The sequence below is a fragment of the Aedes aegypti genome, chromosome 1 (genome assembly GCF_002204515.2).
Source record: "Aedes aegypti strain LVP_AGWG chromosome 1, AaegL5.0 Primary Assembly, whole genome shotgun sequence".
Classification (NCBI taxonomy): Eukaryota; Metazoa; Arthropoda; class Insecta; order Diptera; family Culicidae; genus Aedes; species Aedes aegypti.
Genome location: NC_035107.1, coordinates 11,264,602 through 11,283,918, shown reverse-complemented (window position 1 = coordinate 11,283,918; position 19,317 = coordinate 11,264,602). Strand labels below are relative to the sequence as shown.

Genomic DNA, 19,317 nt, shown 5'->3' with positions numbered 1-19,317 from the left:
TTCGATCAAATTATAAGGTGCTATCGTAGCATTGCTTTTGAGTGTGCAGGAATTGATTTTCAACCGATTGTTGTCAACTTTGTTGAAATGCAAAAAAAAATTGTTTTGGTCCATTACGCGCTTTTATCAAGTTTGTCCATTCTCTAAGATCTGGGCTCACAGTGACAGTTCGTGACAGCAGAATCTCGGCTCACTATGACGTACATAAATTTTGTATCGGTTTCTCAGGATCTACCGTGTAAGTAAAGTCTACAAAATTAACGCTCTAAACATCTTACATCACTAGAATCGAACGGGATGGACATTTCGGATCGATCAAATTAAAAAATCAACGCCTGCTTCGTTTTTTGTTTAGGTTTTTTTTTTATAACAATCTCCATGATGTTGCTTGGATTTATTCGCCTGCTTTTCAATAAAATTTATCAATAATAAAAATGACAAAAACAATATAATTATCTATATGTTTTAGCAGTTCTTGTTACTTTTAGTTGTTGCTGTGTTTTGCTGTTTCATTTGTTTTCTTGTTTGCTTTTACTCTCTCGACGCGCTTTCATTCGTTTCGATTATGGCAAATGAGTTATAAACAATGCTCTCGTTTAGCACTCTTTCTACAACGTTCTCGTTCAGTTTTGCTTGCTTTTGCTTTCTTTTTTAGGAACTTTCACATTACATTTGATGCGGGGAATTGTTTTCGTTACGCTCTTCTATCTCTCAATAAATTGTATATAAAATAGTTTAGATTAGATTTGGAAACGAAAATGGAAGTAAACTAGAACTTAAATTTTAAGGCATGCCGAAAAATATGGATAATTTTGAACAAAAGAAAGACATAAAATGGCGCCAGCGCTACTAACTAAGGAAAATTTTGGGAATGTACGAAATCACTGGAATGCAAGGATTTTAAAATTAACTCCTGAGGAATTCAGACAACTAAGAGTAAACAGCTTAGGACTGGCGGCGGTACGTGATACTCAATAGCTCAATAGTAGTAGTAGTAGTAGTACAGTTTAACAGAAGACGTATGCTGCGTGGAATCACTGGGATAAACTGGGATCTACAGATACTGCGAGGGGTTCTGTTCTCTCTCTTTCTCTCTAACCAAAGTTACCGAAGAAATTGGAACACTCGAGGACTCGAGTGTCCGTGGCTGACCCCTAGAGGGGAAAATCGTTCTCGCGCGGTTGAAAGTCGCGGCGGCTCACGTCCATGCTGGAGTCGGAATCTTCGCTGCCGCTGGTGAACGAGTGGGCGATCTGCGCGGCGGCCAGCTGAGCCTTGGCCGAACGCTTGTTGCTCTCCTCCTTGAAGCAGTGGTTCTTCTGGTGCCGGATCAGCTCGTAGTACCGCTGGAACACCAGGTTGCACTTCTTGCAGGTGTAGTTGATGTTGATGCCCTTCTTGTCGTCCGTCTCGAAGGTCGGGTTCGGCTGGTTCTCGTAGATCTTACGCTGCTTCTGACGGGCGTTCTGAAAACGGAAAAGAAGTGATCACAACCTCATTCTTTCCACTTGCAATCCCCAAATCCTTACCTGGAACCACACGACGATGACCCTCGGCGAGAGCATCAACAGCTTGCTGAGATATTCCAGATCGCTGTCCTTCGGGTAGGAATTGTTCTCGAAGAACTCCTGCAGCACCTTGATCTGGTAATCGGTGAACCTGGTTCGGTTGGCACGCTTCCCGTTCGAGCAGGTGATCGCCGCCTGATTCTGACTCATCTGCTGCGACAACATTCCGCCAGCCATTGAAGAGGGAGGCGACAGAACCGGGCTATCGATCGGACTGGGATTCTTCATCTCCTCCATCATGACGGGAGTGCCGAGGGGTGGACGAGGATCGGTCATGTGCTTCTTAAGGGAGATGGCGCTGGGAGGACGCATCGGGAGCGGACTGGAGTTGGTGGAATCGATCTGGAGATCAGCCGGTATGGGCGACGCATTGCAGGATTCGGATTTGATCTTTTTCTTCTTATTTGGAGTTACTTCGGGAGCTTGCGAGAAAAAATTGGCTACGTTGGCTTGAAGTTGGGCAGCTTGCTCGTGCTGGACCTGAAAAGGGTCCGGGGTCCCAAAAGGGTCAGGAAAAAGATTCTTGCTGAGCTGAAGGTTTCCCATTTCCTGACTGGCCTGATGCTTCGACAGGGACTCCATCAATGATTTGGAGAAACTCTGCTTGATCTCGTTCATTTTTGTGTCGGTGGAGTTTTGCGAGGTGTCCTGGGAGTCGTTGGACTGGAGATCGGTTACCTTGGTTTCACCAGTGCGTTCGTATTCCTCGACGTTGAGCTTGGTCGAGGGAGGAATGCTGAAGTTGTACGGACTGTCTTTGGAGCGTTGACGTTCCTTGAAGAGCGTGTTGCGGAACCAATGCTTGACAACCTTGGGCGGTAGGTTGGCCTTGAGGGACATCTCCTGAATGCTTTCTTCACTGGGCGAGTTGTTGATGTCGAAGTGTGAGCGTAGAATGCGTAGCTGATCGTCTGTGATGCGAGTTCTGGCGCGCTTCTGAGTGCACGGTTGCTGCTGCGGAGGTTGAGGAGGAAGCTTGGACTCCATGCTATGCTGCATAAGGTTCATTTCGAGGGGAGATTTGCCATTGAGGTTAGGCGGGAGTACGACTTGTGGCAACTTGGTCTTATCGACTGGGATGACCTTTTCGAGGTCGGTCTTTGAGTTGATATCTGGAACTTTCGGTGGCACAGCCCCAAAGTTCAACTGCGGTGCGAGGTTCAAATAGCTGAGGGACATAAGGTGGTGGAAATGCATAAAGTTCAGTACGTTTAGGGCGTTGGGACCGAGTTTGTTGTTGGGATCGGTAGCGAACTGAAGTAGCGAGGCGTTTTTCAAAAAGTTTGGATCCATTAAGTTGGCGGTTGGATCGAGCGGGAAGGGAGTCTTTCCGAGAAGAGCTTCCGGAGTAAGGTCGAACCCTGGAAGCGTATTGTTCACCTTTGCGAGCTCGTTGAGGGCTTGCTGTTGGAATGCATCGTTGAAAGTCTCCGGCGGAGCATTATTTTCCATAATCTTCTTCTTGATGGCGGAGCATTCCGGGCTCAGATCCAGATGATTTTCCAACGTGGCCTTATTCGGGAACAGCTGGAAGCAGCATTCGCAGATGACGATTTCTGGCTTATCGATTGCAGCGGCAGCAGCAGCTTGCAAACCAAAAGCACCCAGCATGGGATTGAGTAATGGTGGTTGCTGTGGAATTTGCGGAGGCTGTGGCGGTTCCTGCTGTTGAAGCTGTTGCTGTTGGTGTTGCTGCTGCTGCCGCTGCTGTTCAGCCGGAGATTTGATCTTTCGTAACGGGATGTCATCTATGAAGTTCGGTGACTCGTGACTTTCCGGAATAGTTTGAATTAGCGGGAAATCTGATTTCTTCTTGTCTGTCACCTGAAGCTGACCGAACATATTCCTCTCCTGCAGTCGGCAAGCTCTGGTCTGATGAAGCACACTTCGCATGTGAATATCCAAGGTACTGCCTTGAGTGTACGCCACGTTACATATGTCACACTTGAACTTCTTCCGAGCCGTCTCCTTCTCCTCGATATCCTTCCGTTTCTCTCCAACATCCCCAATCATTGGCAAACCAAACGCCTTGAAGTCGGGCTGCTGTCCACCCAATATGTCCTTCGCACCTCCCATTTCACCCGCATCTCCTCCACTGTCCATCGCAAACGGAAACTGTTGTTGCTTCTCCGTCTTGAACTTCTTCAACTTGTTCAAGTGCGACACGCTGTTATAGTGCACCAGTAGAATATTCTTCTGCGTGAAGCTCTCCATGCAGATCGTACACTTGAACGGCCGGTTCGGGTTGGTGAACTTCTCCGACTTGATATCGTAGAACAGTTGTTGCTTGTTCGCCATTCCACCCATGCCCTCTCCTCCCGATTTATCCTTCTCCTTCGGCATATGGAACACCGTAGTCACATGTCGCTCAAGAGCCGCCGCATCCATAAAACTAAACTTACACTCCTGGCAAGTGAACTTAACCCCACCTCCATCCGACCCATCCAAGCTCTTCTCGTAATACAAGCTGCTCTTGCTGCTCATCGACTTCTCACTGAGTCGATCCTCATCTGCGCTATCCCGCGTCTGACTACGGTCTGACTTCGGACTCATCCCGTTCTTGTGGTTCATCATCTTCCTCTTCAGATCCTTGAAGAACAAGATCGATGCCGACTCCTGCTGACCATCGGCACCCTTCTGAGCAGCTGACTCCTGCGGGTGTTTCTCCGCCACGTGGCTGGTCAGCGAGTTGATGTTCTTGAAGTGGGCATCGCAGTAGAAGCACTTCGTCGACTCCCGCAGCGAGTGGTAGAACAGGTGTCTGTTCAACTTCTCGTGCGTCTTGAACGCAAACGGACACAACTTGCAGCGATACTTGTAGGTGTGGTTCTCCGAGATCAAAAAGTTCAGATGGTTCGCCTTGAAGTGCTGGTGCAGATCGGACAGATTGTCGAATGCGTCCTTGCAGTCGTTCAAGAAGCATGCGAGATCCTCCGAGTCCGCGTTTCGCTTAAAATGATTGCTTTCGTTGCAGTGGATTTTCAGGTCTACCATAGAGTCGAAGCAGACCTTGCAGAAGGAACATTTGATCTCCGGCGAGGGAGAGGTTTCCTTCTTCGGTGACTTGTCCGGACTGCCGAGTTGCTGTTGTTTGGTGGTCTTAAGAAATTGCGAGGTATCAACCAACTTCAGCAGTCTGTTCAAGCCTTCCATTTTGATGTTGTGCACACGAATCACGTGCGTTTCCACGTTTACCTGATCCAGGAACGTCTCCGGACACAGTGGACAGGAAACCGTCTGGATCGAATTCTTCTCCACCTTCTCTCCATCGTCCTTACCTCCCATGAAGTTCTCCAACATTTCCGCCAAATTTCCGTGCTTCAGATCGTTGCAGTTCTCTTTCATGCCGAACGTATCGTTCATGAAAGTGACCTTCTCGATCAGTCGCAGGTTCTGGGCGCTTCTGGCCTCCGTCAACGTGCGCAGGTAGTCGAACGGTTTCTTCTGCATCGCGGATGGCACATTCAAGTTGGGATAGTCTTGCGCGAGCAGCTCGTTGCCCACGTTGTGATTCTGCAGCAGGTGCTGCATGACGTTGATCTTCTTGGAGGAGAAGTTGTTGCACACACTGCACACCAGACAGCGATCCTTGCAGGTGTTGCCCTCTTGGGACGAGTCGGATGAGCCGCTGCCGTTTCCATTGCTACCGGCAGAGCCTCCTCCGGCGTTTCCCTTGCCGTTGCAGTTCTCACCGTTCCAGGGTTTCTTCTCCTGGAGGATGCTGCACAGGGCGTTGACTGTGGTGGCACCGTTGTTGTCCCCGGTAGCCGCCGAGGCCGAGTCCATTGCATCTTGGGAGTCGGCGCCTGTGCGGGATGAAACGAGAAATGGATAGAAAATTGGTATTATTCAGTGTTTCAAATGTCTGTTTTTTTTACTTGTTCGGTTTATTTGGGGCTCAATTGCGGTTAACGCTTTACGGAGCAAAATTCATGTTGTATATTTTCAGTATAATTTTACAATTAATTGATTTTTCAATGGCAAAATTGGACAGACCTGACTAGGGACATTTTACCCTTGTAAAGATACAAGAACTCCATCAATATTGAGTTTTCCGAAGCTATTTTGATGCAGATGCCTAATCAAATAGACAAGTTTCAATCTTACAGCAAATAAGGCAAATAATTTGTTATTCTGAATGTTTGGAATACGTTTGTTATTCCATATCTCAATATCGAGTTAGAGAACCATAGTGAAAGTTCTTCTTCTCGGAATTCCTTCTAGAGTCATTCAAACGTTTTTTTCTGAAACTATTCCATGAATTCGTTCTGTGATCCTTCCACTATTTACACCAGGAACCACTTCAGGAATTCTTTTTGCGAATATCTGCAGGCGCAAAAGGTTAGATCCCAGTTCAAAAAAGCTTCTGTTTGTGGGCTACTCCGGTTGCCACTAGGGATATTGCTTCCTCAATGTCGAAACCAATCGCATAATCATCAGCCGGAACGCAGAGTTCCTGGAACAGGTTAATGGTTCTGAGCAACAGGAGGATGCAAGTATACTTCTGGAAATGCAGCGTGAGGAGCGAAATTGAACAGGAAGTGCCAAATGAAACAGTGTTTTGAAAAAAAAAAACACTACACGTTAATGCTTCCAGTGGGCTATTTGCCCTTTGAAGGAAGCACCACACTAGACAACGGACTAGCATGCAACGCCCAGTGGCACAGTCGAAAACATTCCTCTTGAAAAACTTTTCGGCCTGAGGCGGGAATCGAACCCATAGTCCTTAGCACAATGCGGCTTAATACCTCGGTGACACTAACCGCACGGCTACGAAGCCCACTCTTCCGGTAATGCAGCCTCGAAGTGCTGCCGTATGCAGTTGCGACATCCGATTGCCTTAGCCGCTCTAGGTCATATCGGGCAGCCGTCAGTACCGTATGTTGTACGTTGGACACAGTTTAACCATTTGCCCTTTGCTGGATACTCTTGGCAAACTTTTGGAGAAGGTCATCCTCGGCAGGCTGACGATCTACACGGAAGGCGAGAACGGATTGTCGAGAAGGCAGTTCGGATTTCGTAAAAATACTTCGACGGTGGATGCTATTCGGGCAGTCATCGCGTGCGCGGAAAAAGCGACCAAGCAGAAGAGGAGAGGCAATCGATACTGCGCAGTGGTAACAATAGATGTCAAGAACGCGTTCAACAGTGCCAGTTGGGAGGCTATCGCCGCAGCCTACACAGAATGCGGGTTCCCGGATATCTGTGTAAAGTTCTGCAAAGTTGCTTTCAGAACCGGGTACTGGTCTACGACACAAACCAGGGACGGATGCCAATTGAAGTCACGGCGGGAGTTCCACAAGGATCCATACTTGGTCCAACATTGTGGAACATGATGTACGATGGAGTGCTAACCTTGTCACTGCCGAATGGAGTCGAGATCGTCGGGTTCGCAGATGACGTCGTTCTTGCGATAACTGGTGAGACTGCAGAAGAGGTGGAGATGCTGACGGCGGAATCGCTAGACACAATCGAATCGTGGATGACTGGAGTCAAGCTGCAGTTGGCTCATCATAAAACGGAGGTGGTCAGCAACTGCAAGGCGGTACAGCAGTTGGAAATCAACGTCGGAGGGCACGCAATCCCATCGAGTAATGGTCGACAACAGGCTAAACTTCAACAGCCACGTAGACTATGCCTGCGAAAAGGCAGCGAAAGCTGCTAACACCGTAGCCAGGATCATGCCCAACATTGGAGGACCAAGAAGCAGCACGAGGCGTCTTCTAGCGACCGTATCATCGTCTATACTGAGGTATGGAGTCCCGGCTTGGGCTGCAGCGTTGGGAACCAAACGTAATCGAGATAAGCTGGCAGGTACGTTCCGGCTCATGGCTATACGGGTTGCGAGTGCCTATATCATCGGTGGCAGTGTGCGTTATCGCCGGAATGATCCCTATCTTCATCTGGCTGAGGACATCGCATGTTACCAGCAAAGGGACACCAGGAATGTGAGGAATACCATTAGGTTAGACACAATGGCCAGGTGGCAGCAGGAGTGGGATAACTCGGAGAAAGGAAGGTGGACCCACAGGCTCATTCCTAACGTGTCGGTGTGGACGACCAGAAAACATGGAGAAGTTAACTTCTTCCTGACCCAGTTTCTGTCAGGCCATGGATGCTTCCGGAAATATCTGCACAGATTCGGACACGCAGAATCTCCACATTGTCCGGCCTGTCCAAATATCGAGGAGACACCGGAGCACGTTATATTCGACTGCCCTCGATTCACGGATATACGAAGCGAGATGATGCCAGAAACCGCAAACGTCCTAAATCCGGACAACATCGTGCAGAACATGTGCCAGCATGAAAGCACCTGGAATGCGGTTAACAGGGGAATAACGGCGATTATGTCGTTGCTGCAAAGGAGATGGCGTGAAGACCAGAGAGCTCCGGGTCGCGATCGGAGTAGGCTAGATCCTCCGTCGGGGACTAGACCGAGTAGAGCGGGCGTAGCGTAGTATCGGTTAATAGTCGTCGGGGCGCCTGCAAACCGGAAACCATCCTCCAACCGGAATTGCAGAACCGACCCTGGCACTTGGCCGACCAACGTCGAGTCGGAGTAGGCTGAGTCCACCGCCGGGGTCCAGCTGAGTAAGTCGCGAAATAGCACCGGCAAATGGTCGTCGGGACGCCTGTGAACCGGAAGTTTCCCTCCACCGGAATCGCAGGACCGACCTCGGCATCTGCCCGGCCTGCTTCGGAGTAGGCTAAGTCCACCGCCGGGGACTAGTTGAGTAGATCGCGTTGTTACGCCGGCAAATGATCGTCGGGGCGCCTGTGAACCGGAAGCTTCCCTCCACCGGAATCGCAGGACCGACCTCGGCATCTGCCCGGATAGCATCGGTTCGGGAGATCTTCCGCCGTCGGGGAAATCTTCGTCGGAGTAGGATAGATCCACCGCCGGGGACTACTCTGAGTAGTACGTAGCGTATCACCGGCTTGAGTCATCGGAGCGCCAGTGCACCGGAAGCCATCCTCCAACCGGAATCGCTGGACCGACTTCGGCACTCCACCGGCCAGTATCGAATCATGAAGAAGCGCGTAGCCGGAGTAGGCTAGCTCCACCGTCGGGGACTATGCCGAGTAGCATCGATCGTCACAAACCAGTTTTGGGTCGTCTGGGCGCCAGTGAACCGGAAGTCATCCTCCAACCGGAATCGCTGGACCGACCTCGGCATCCAACTGGTCAACAAGGAGAGCTCGAACAGCAGCAGCGGAGAACGAGGCGTCGTAGAGCAACGAGCGTCCAGTAAAAGATCAACAGAGCTCTGACGCGAGGCCAGCCCAAGGGAAGTATGCGTCGTCGCACAGAAAGCTGTCCAAAGTCCCGGCGAGATGTTCAACCGCCCCAACAGCGAACTAGCAGAACCAGTGAATCAAATTATCATCAAAGGAGACGAAAAACAAACAACAAAGCAAGTCGCTCACAACCCGTTTGTCCATACTTTTGCGGATTGGGATACAATCAGAAGTAAAATTGTCATGACAATCACAGGGCACAACATTGTTGCAACCTTTTCAACTCGCGATTAATCAGTTATTTTGAACACAAAACCAAATTTTTTTATGCATGCTGTTCGACATTGTGCCAATGTTTACCAACACAGAGAAAGTTCTCGAAAATTGCAAAGCGAAGTCCAAAATATCGCTGCGCCTGTGGTGATCAATCTTTGTCATATTCTGTTCAAGTGGTGATAAACTGATGTTGCGGAATAAAATTGTTGCAACAAGAATAGGAGATGAAAATGTCTTTGTTGCTGCGTGTTGGGTGACAATTTATTCACTGAGCAGAACAGTTAGAGGCTGAGATTGAAGAAGTGCATGAGCACAAAAGTACATGAGCACAAAAGTACATGAGCACAGCCCTCCCCCGATGAAGTTGCCTGATGTAGTTCCGGGGGGGATCGAGGCACAGGAGCAGTAGGGAAAGTTTTTTAGTGGTTAAGCACGCCTAACGTGAGTCCCACACCGTGCCAACACACAACAGGCCTGGCTTTTGAAGCTTTTTGTACCCTACTATAAACAAAAAAAAAATGGTTCAACCATCGCCAGATAGTGGTCCTGACGCCGATAATGTCGGAGAAGTGCCGTCTATCCATCAGAATGTAGTCGATTTGCGATTCTGTCTGCTGTGGTGATCTCCAGGTGTATCGGTATGAAAGGCTGTGCTGGAAGCAGGTCGAAGAAGAGCTGTATATTCAGTAGTCTCAAGGTTTTGCGGTCCCAGGTCACAAGCAAAAGGTATGTAAACTCCATAAAAGTATATACGGGTTACGTCAATCTGCCAGATGCTGGAACAAAGCATTACACGCCGTACTCCTAGAACTGAAGTGCAAGCCAAGCACCACAAATCCATGACTCTACATACGATACGAGAAGCCGACGATCATCATTTTGGTCTATTTAAACGACTTGTTGATAAGTAGCGCAACTGGATCCGAGATAAACAAAGTTTACGAGAGTCTCCACGAGAAATTCGATGTTAGTTCGCTCGGCTTTGCACGACATTTCTTGGGATACGAGATTGGGAAAGAGGGATGCTTCTACACTTTAAGGCTGTCAGCGTACACTGACACCTTGCTCGGCAAGTTCAATGTGGAGAACTGTCGTCCCTCCAAGACACCGATGGATCATGGGCAGACTTTAGCTCACGAAGACAGTGAGCGATTCGATGATCTGACGCAGTACCGAAACGTCGAAGGTGCGTTGTTGGTCGTCAACGCTCGGCCTGACCTATCATTGAGCGTAGAATTGCTTGGGAGGAAAGTGAGCGAGCCTACCAATATGGATTGGTCTGCTGCTAAACGCGTGCTGCAGTACTTAAGAACGACAAGAGATTGGCGATTGCGTTTTGGACCAGGCGAGGGTTGGTGTCTAAGAGGATTCTCCGATTCTGACTTGGCCGGAGATCACTGAACTGAAGGGCCAACGTTTTGTGGCTCTTTCATTACTTGAGGCCGAGTATAATGAACCCGAAGGTAGAGCAATCGTCGACTTCGTAGATAACTAGGGGTTTCTCAGCTTCACAACGTCGGAGAGAACCAGCGGTCGTGTGAAGCATATCCCTTTCAGGACGGACGATTTTTCACCTTTATGATCCAATTTCTCTTGCTATGTGTTAACGCTCCAGAATGGATTGTACTTTTCATGGGGTTTTAATGTAACTCATTGACTATGGATTATTGAAGACGGCAAAAAAGCATATTTGCCGTAAATGAGCCGTTTCAAAAAATCATGTTCAGCACAATTGTGCTGCTTCGTCCCGAAAGGGATATAGACACGAAGAGACACTACTTACGAGGATTCTACTCCATTACCCAGAATGCCATTATTCCGAATGCCATAACCCCGAACGCCATCACCCTGAATTCCATATCTTCGAACGACCCATTATCCCGAATGACATTACCTCGAATTACAATATCACGGGGCAATTTTGTTCAAGGCAATTGAACATTCGGGGAAACAACATTCGGGGTAATGGTACATTCAGGGTAGTGGCATTCGGAATAATGGCATTCGGGGTAATGAATTTCGGGGTAATGGGGTAGAATCCTAACTATACCATTGGGTCATCAGGAATACAGAAGTTCATCGATCAAGTTGGACTGAAGCCTTAGATTAGGTGTTCATCCAGGAGGAGTGATGGGGAAGGATGACCACCTCGTTGATATACCTTGCAGATGAATTCGCATTACCTCATTTCTTATTACGCACCTTGCGAGCAGTTTCCATTTCATTGTTTAACCCTAAAAGCCCTGGGACCAAGGGGGCATCAAAAGACGATTTCTCCGTAGCTTACAACAAAAACACGTTGAAGATAGTTTCTCCTTTTATTTAGTGGCTTACACAATTGTTTACTCATTTACTTGCGTATTCCTAGGAATCGTGTAATGTTTAAGCAATAACACACTAAAATCAATTCCGTCATTATGCGCCTTACCCAGCTTAAACCCACGTTAATGAGTACTTATGAGCTAACGTGTACAATCCAAAATTGTCAGATTTCCCAAAAGTGTCAGATTCCCAAAAATGTCATTAATCATGTTGGCCACGGTGCATCAATATGTGGTTGACAAGCTTGGAGGGCCCGTGCCTGGGACAGACCTTTTATTTTCAATCGACTGGTGCTCATAAACAAAAAAGTTTATCGAAATGCGGTTTTCACTATGATCGATGGCATGAGTTAGACTTCCTGCGAGTGAGGTTTTCAAACCGGAAGTTCAGGTTTGGACATGTTTTTGTGTTCCCAAGTCACATATTTTACAACTTTAACAACGAAACCAATGTCGAACGATAGGTTTCAGCCCTTTTTGGAAATTATGTATCGGACCAAGGCTAGAATACATCATTTGGTTTATTCTCTTGCATGGGACGCGCAAATGAGATATTGTCTTGGCTACTGCATCAGTTTATCAGTTCGATCGTCGATACCGTTTTGATTCATATTACGGACATTTAAGGCCTCAGTGAAATATAACCCAGCTTGGACCATACAAAATAAATCATTCTGTATGATTTGTTAGCGTTATTGAGCGTCGGAAGCCCTTAACTTTCGGATGGTGGGTAAAGAATACGCGTCCGTAACTTGAATAATTTTAAATAAATCAAAACGTGTGGCCTTTTCATGATTCTTATTCCGGACGCTCCCTCATTTTTGCCTCATATTCCGGACGCTTTGATTCGAATTCCGGACAGCTCATGATAATCATTAATGGAACAGTCAAATCTTCAATTGAAATCGTTCAACCACTTAAGAGACGTCTAAGGTAGTTGGGCATTATAAATTTGCAATGATATTTATGGAAAAAACCTAATAAAACGAGCCTCGAAAATGAGAACTTTTGGACGGCGAAAATTGAAACATTTCGTGTGAAATGTTTCCCATACAAACGAGAGTGTTCGGAATTTGAAGCTGTCCGTAATATGAATCAAAACGGTACAGTTTTGGCCCTATTTCTGTATTTTGGTTGAAATATGTTCAAGGAATTATCTATATTAATAAAAATGGAATGGTGTTTGTATGTCACGGAATGGCTTGAGAACGGGTAATCGGATTATGAAAATTATCTTACAGTTATGTTCCTGAAGAGTTCCGACGTGTTTGTATGTATAAAAAGTACAGGATAATCATGTACCGTTTTGATTCATATTACGGACAGCTTCAAATTCCGGACACTCTCCTTTGTATAAGAAACATTTCACACGAAATGTTTCAATTTTCGCCGTCCAAAAGTTCTCATTTTTGAGACTCGTTTGTTTAGGTTTTTTCCATAAATATCATTGCAAATTAATAATACCCAACTACCTTAGACGTCTCTTAAGTGGTTGAAAAATTTCAATTGATGATTGGACTGTTCCATTCATGATTATCATGAACTGTCCGTAATTCGAATCAAAGTGTCCGGAGTATGAGGCAAAAGTGAGGGAGAGTCCGGAATAAGAATCATGAAAAGGACACACGTTTTGATTTAAGGTACCGTGGGGTAAGTGGATACAGAAAAATCAATAGTCAACTTCATTGTTATGTACAGCTTACGTGAATAATTTAATTCAAACTTTTTTGTGTGGATAACAAATGAGGGACTAATATACTTCAAATCGTCATTTATTTAGATTTTTCTGATTTTTGTGTATTGAGTATGAGGCACTTGGAAATTTGCGCCAAATGATCCACTTGTCCCACCATGGTGGGGTAAGTGGATCACCACTAAAAAAAATCTACTCTCAAAACATATATGGTGTAACTAAATATACCATAAATGATATTGCTCTCGTTCTTGTTATTAGTGCTAGTTATGGCATGTTTTGATGCTTTTAAAATTAATTAAATAATTAAGTGTCTTTATTTTATTATTAAAAATATTTATACATTAGTCCACACTAATGCCAATAAAAAAACATTGTAGCTAGAATTATTTGGAGAAAATTCTTCTATATAATTACATAAGTTATACTGAAATATTGTAGGATTATTCCTAACGATGTTTTCGAAAAACACTGGTAGTTTAAAAATATTAGATACATTTAGTTTTGTATAACAAACTGAAATCTTCTTATTCTATTCATGAATGTATTTCTATCATCTGTCTAGAACAATTTGTAAGGTCAAATAAGTTACGATAATATGTTTTCAGTTGGAAAATTTGTATATTTTGCTCTTTTGCAACTCAGCTTTAATAAACCACGAAAAGTTTTGTTTGAATTTTGCAATATTTATTCTTTCATATTTTCTTATACCAGAAAGATTCAAATAAATTTTAGGTGGATTAATTCAAATTTCCTATAGTCAATTAGACAAATTTAAGCTAGTAATGAGAAAAAAGTAAAAACAAAACAATATTTGCTAGTATTCAAATTTATTCAAGTTATCGTAAGCAGTCTGTCAATAAATGATAATAATACTTGATCCACTTACCCCACCCCATTAAAAAGTGGGGGTAAGTGTACCATGTCCAATATATCTGTATTTATTTATAAAAGTCACATATTTTTCATTTTGATTCATTCAATTAGAACTGAAATGTTCACCATGCGTTGAAAAACCTAGTAGAATTTGATTTAAGGCAGAGATACAATGGATTTTTCATTTACGGAAAACAATTTTGAAATTAATTGATTTTTGCAGCCAACAAGTATGCATGTGTTAGTGTACGTGTAGTACCAGTTTTGCATTAGTATCAGTGTGGACGTAAGAACATAACCTAAAACGAAGCAATGGTGCGAAAACATTCAACATATTCAAGTATTTATGCTCAATATGGACAAATGATCCACTTACCCCACTGATACACTTCCCCCACTGTACCTTATTTAAAATTATTCAAGTTGCGGACACGTATTCTTTACCCACCATCCGAAAGTTAAGGGCTTCCGACGCTCGATAACGCTAAAAAAACATACAGAATGATTTATTTTGTATGGTCTAAGCTGGGTTATACTCCACTGAGGCCTTAAGTGTCCGTAATATGAATCAAAACGGTATGTATAAAAAGTACAGGACGTTACAGGGCATTTTTCAATAGCCTACTTGATGGCGAGACGAAGTTTGCTGGGACCACTAGTAGATAATATACTTGATAATCCTGAAATTCTGAAATCGGAAAATAATATTCAACTTCTTTTTTAATGCAATACCTATAACGTCATATAAGGTGTTTTTTCTTCCATTCAGCAGAAATAAGATGTTTTTAACCATTGGCGTAGGAACAGGGGGGTCAGGCCCCCCTTCCCCCCCAGTCATCCAGGCTCCCTCCAGAATTTTGCATGATAATGAAGAAAAAAAAAACAATTTACATGAATCCACCGTGAATCACTGAATCACTTTATCTGTCTCTTTTTATTGACAAAAAAAAACTCATCAATAGTTACGTCCTTTTATTTTATATAACAATAGTGGAAAAATCTCCCTTATCGTAAACATCATGACGGTTCAAACTTCGATGAATCGTGCTACAACCGTCCGACTGTCGTTCGATAGGTGTACGATAAGCGGATTTTTTCAATACGTCCGTTGCAAAAAATCCGTGGTACAAACAAAACCTCAATATCCTTAAAATTTGAATAATGTAAACAATACTGTTTCAAATGTTTTGGCTTAAAGCAGCATATTCACTGCATTAGAATTTCTCATGGAAGATGCCTTGCTCGAGGTGTCGGTGATGATATCCAAATTCACCAAATAATCCATACATTAACTAAACTCATTTAATGTCCAACAAAATTATTTGTAAAAAAGCTAAATTACTAAAGGCATTTCTTAGACAATGTAGGGCGGGACTTTTTGGTGAAAAATAATCCATAATACATAACAGACCTGGCTGAGTTTTCTTCAGACGGAAGGTAGAAACTTAACTTGGTTTTGAAAAATTACAACAAAATCTTCCGTATTTTTATCTGCATTAAATTATTTCTTTGATATTGCTTAATTTTTCATGTAATTTTGCAAGCATAAATTGATTGCCTAAAATAAAAACTACATTTTCCAAGCAAACTAATTTTATTTTCAATTTTTAAGAAACTCCAAAAATTATTTTACTAACTTCCAAAAGATTTGTGGCAAATTTTTCAAATCTTCCTTCGATATTCCTTGAAAATTTTGAGTATAATCAAATTCTTCAACGAATATCAAAGAGACGCTTCAGAACTTTTGCTACAAATTTCTTGGAAATTAGTTAAATAATATTGCGGAATTCATACTTTCAACGTGAATTCATCCTGGAGGACAACCTATTTTTATATATCTACTTTTCATGCAAATTCATTCAACTTAAAAATTACCCAACCTTCAAAAAGCTTAAATTCCCTCGAAATTCCTCTAAAAAATATTGATGAGTGTGTGAATAACTTCAAATAGTTTTCCCAAATTTTTTATTACAAACTAGTGGCCGGGCAAACTTTGTCTTGCAATTGAGTAGGCTGTTGTAAAACGTTATGTATTCCTCGATACATAATGACCCTTTAGTCATCTCCCGTTTTCCCGATTATTTCGGTGACATTACCGAACTTTTTCCTCGCACGGATGCTTTATCGAGTGCAACAGTGAAAAATTTATGTCAATGCGTTGATCCGTTCTCAAATCATTTCGTGACATACAAACACCACTCCATTTTTATTTACATAGATTTTTTTCACGAAATTCATCAAAAGTGCTTCAGAATTATTTTTAAATTTCTAAAATTCTGATTCAAAAGAAATTATTATCAAAAATCTTTTTTGGAAATCTCTTGCCTTCGAATCTTCAGAGGAAATTACTTGGAAAATTACTTGGAATTCGAGTGAGTTTTGAAAGAATTAAAAGAATAACATCAAATTGATTTTAAGAGAAATTGAAAGAAACACTTACAGATTTTTTTTGTGAAAAATGCACCAAAATCTCATAAATAAAGGTCTTCGTTCTGTGAGAAATCCCTAAGAACATTTTGCCAATTGAACCCTCTTAGTTTCCTTAAGTCTTGTAGAATATTATGAAGAAACTTATGAGTAACATTTGGAAGAATAATAAAAATTCAATTTTTTTTTTATTCAAGAAGTCCTGGATATTTTTTGTTGTCAAAATTTAAAGTAATCTTTAAAGTAATCCTTGAAGAAACTTGAGTGATTTTCTGAAAGATTTGTTGAATTAATATGAAGAGAAACTTATATGAAAATCTCAAAGACAAAGTTTGTAAAACTGTTGGTGAATTCTCTGAAGAATTTGTGGAAAGAATCCAAGTTTGGTGATCTTGTAGTATTTTGGTTTCTTGCAGATATTACTTCTTGGAGAGATCCTAAGTAATTCCAGAGAATCCTTAATTAAAATTTCTAATTAAAAAGTACGTAGAGAAACCTTCCTTGAGAAATATTAAGAAAAAAAACATCTAAAGCATTCTTTGGCAAGATTTTTTTAAATCAAGTGGGTAGAGATTCTTTGAGCAATTCGATAGACTTTCTTCGAGAAAGCCTGCAGAAACTTCAGGTAAAATCTGGGAATGGTTGTCCGTGAGCATACCAGGAGGATCTCAGAGAAAACTGGTAAAGAAGTTCTTGGAGCACTGGAATAGTACGGAAATAATAAATAAAGAAATCCCGTGAAAATTATCAGAGGAATCTCTTAAAAGCACATGTTTGACTACATGAAAAGATCGTAAAAGAATCACAAATGATATTCCTCGTGAGCTCTTTGGAAGAATTTTCGAAGGATGTATTTACTAGACAAAAAATTAATAAGTGAAAATTGACTTGCGACAATATCACAATTAAATAAAATTAGTAGAAATCTATGCAATCTACGAAATTTGTTCGTGCAAAAATCGTGATTTTTGCGACAGACATTACTTCTATAAAACAAGATTTTTCTAGGCCCCTCCTAGGCCCCCTCCAGAAACAAATCCTAGCTACGCCAATGTTTTTAACTAACAAACTAATCTTTAACTAACAATCAACAAAAGACAGGATAAAATGGCAAATGATCATACAAACACGTGCGATAACATAGTGTATTTTGAATGCTCTACTCACAACCGATTTACTCATGAAAAATGGTTCTTCTGTGATATAAGCATCGTTTCTAGCTCAGCAGAATCCAGGAATTATATAAATATTTGATTTATAATAAAAATAGGGTGAAATGATTTATTATAAAAATAAGGTAAAATGACTTTCAATTGTCCAAAACCGTACGAAAATTCACGTGCTGAGGTTTGTTCATAATAAAGATCAATTATATCTAATGCTACATTCAGACTCGAGCTAATACAGGCCAACTTGATATCAAATGTAATACTTGAAAACTAGATGTATGATATCCGATATCAAGTAAGTCTATATCACGTAATATCAGCTCTAGTCTGAACCAGTCTAGTCCAGAGATATTGAGCGTACTTTTAAAAATCCGAGGTGCATTAGAATAGCGAGATTGAGGTTGATTGTCAAGTTATAATGACTTATGCTTCCGAAGCAGTAACCTATAGCGAAACTTATAGAGATTCGATGGACAGACTCTTTTATGTAAATTGAATTGAACCTCTATCAGATATTCGATGAAATCTCTTTCACATGTTCAATTGAATATCCATCAGCTGTTTGATGGAATCTCTTTCAAAAAATGAATCAAATCTATTTCAGAATTCTGTTTGAATCATTTTCAGATATTCATTTGAATCTCTTCAGAGTTTCGTTGGAATGATTTTTTGAGATTAGTTGGAACCTTTTTCAGAGACTTATTAGCTCTTTCAAAGTTCCTATAGATTATCGATGTCAATTAGTGATTTCTTGGAGTTTCCTTTCAGAGATTTTATGATATCTACTTCAGAGATTCTTAACGATCCTTGTCAGCGATTTGATTTTATGATTTCACTCTCGATACGGACAAGAAACCATTTCTGTAGCCGGTAACGACAGCAAAACTCTGTTGTATATAATATGTCTATGGGCACCTATACAATGCACATGAAATCGCGGAAAGCTTAGTGTAATTTTCAGGCGATTGACAAACAGATCACTTATGACGCTACATTCTGATCTGAGATCTGACGAGATTCAAAAATTTTGTCGGTAACTAAAACTAACTAATTCCAATATGTCTCTGTAGCAGTAATATACTCTCAGACGTCTCTGTTAAATCTGTTTTGAAACTTTTTAAGGAAATTCTCTTAACTATCTTTCAGTAGTTCACTCAGACATCTATATGAGGAATATTTCCAATCAATCATATCACAATGTGGGTATGTATGGTCTTATTCAGGTCAGATCACTGAGAAATTATAACCATTCCATGTAAAACTTAATTAATATATTCACCCTGATGCTTGCTTCTATACGGATCACAGACGAAAAATCGACTAGGGTGCAGAGCTGCTTGGAAACATCTATGATTCAAATGGTTTTTTTTTCTCGGCCGAATTGTCTGAAACTTTGCAAAAATAACTTCAATACAACGCATATTGTGGCCAAAAATGAGCCCTGTAGCTTTCAAAAAAAAAACCCCACTGCCGAAGTGGATCAACAGTGCCAAGAATGGGATCCAGGTCCCTTTAGTTTATTCGTATACGCGCTCACCAAATTGAGAATTTTACAGCACGAGTCGTACAATTATCCATCGAGAAGCTTGCTGAGTTGGATAGTTACGACGATTGCTGTAAAATCGATTTCTGTAACGAGTTCCTTGCATATTATGTAATTTAGTATAGCACGATCAAAGCAAACGACGAAAAACGTCCCATATGTATTGGCGCATGATCGGCAATGTTTCGTAAGTTGTAATGAG

General features: G+C 42.4%; 1 protein-coding gene across 2 annotated transcripts in view; it reads right to left on the bottom strand.

Annotated features, from left to right (window-relative positions):
• Positions 1 to 339: 339 nt before the first annotated feature.
• Positions 340 to 19,317, bottom strand: part of LOC5578495 (zinc finger protein 2) — a 77,526-nt gene continuing 58,548 nt past the window's right edge. For both annotated transcript variants that reach the window (XM_021838895.1, XM_021838896.1), the window contains exons 5-6: positions 1,530 to 5,374; positions 340 to 1,466 (exon numbers count right to left, since the gene is read on the bottom strand). In XM_021838895.1, coding sequence (XP_021694587.1) covers positions 1,155 to 1,466; positions 1,530 to 5,374 — 4,157 coding nt within the window. In that variant the 3' untranslated portion in view covers positions 340 to 1,154. The remainder of the gene's footprint in view (positions 1,467 to 1,529; positions 5,375 to 19,317) is intronic.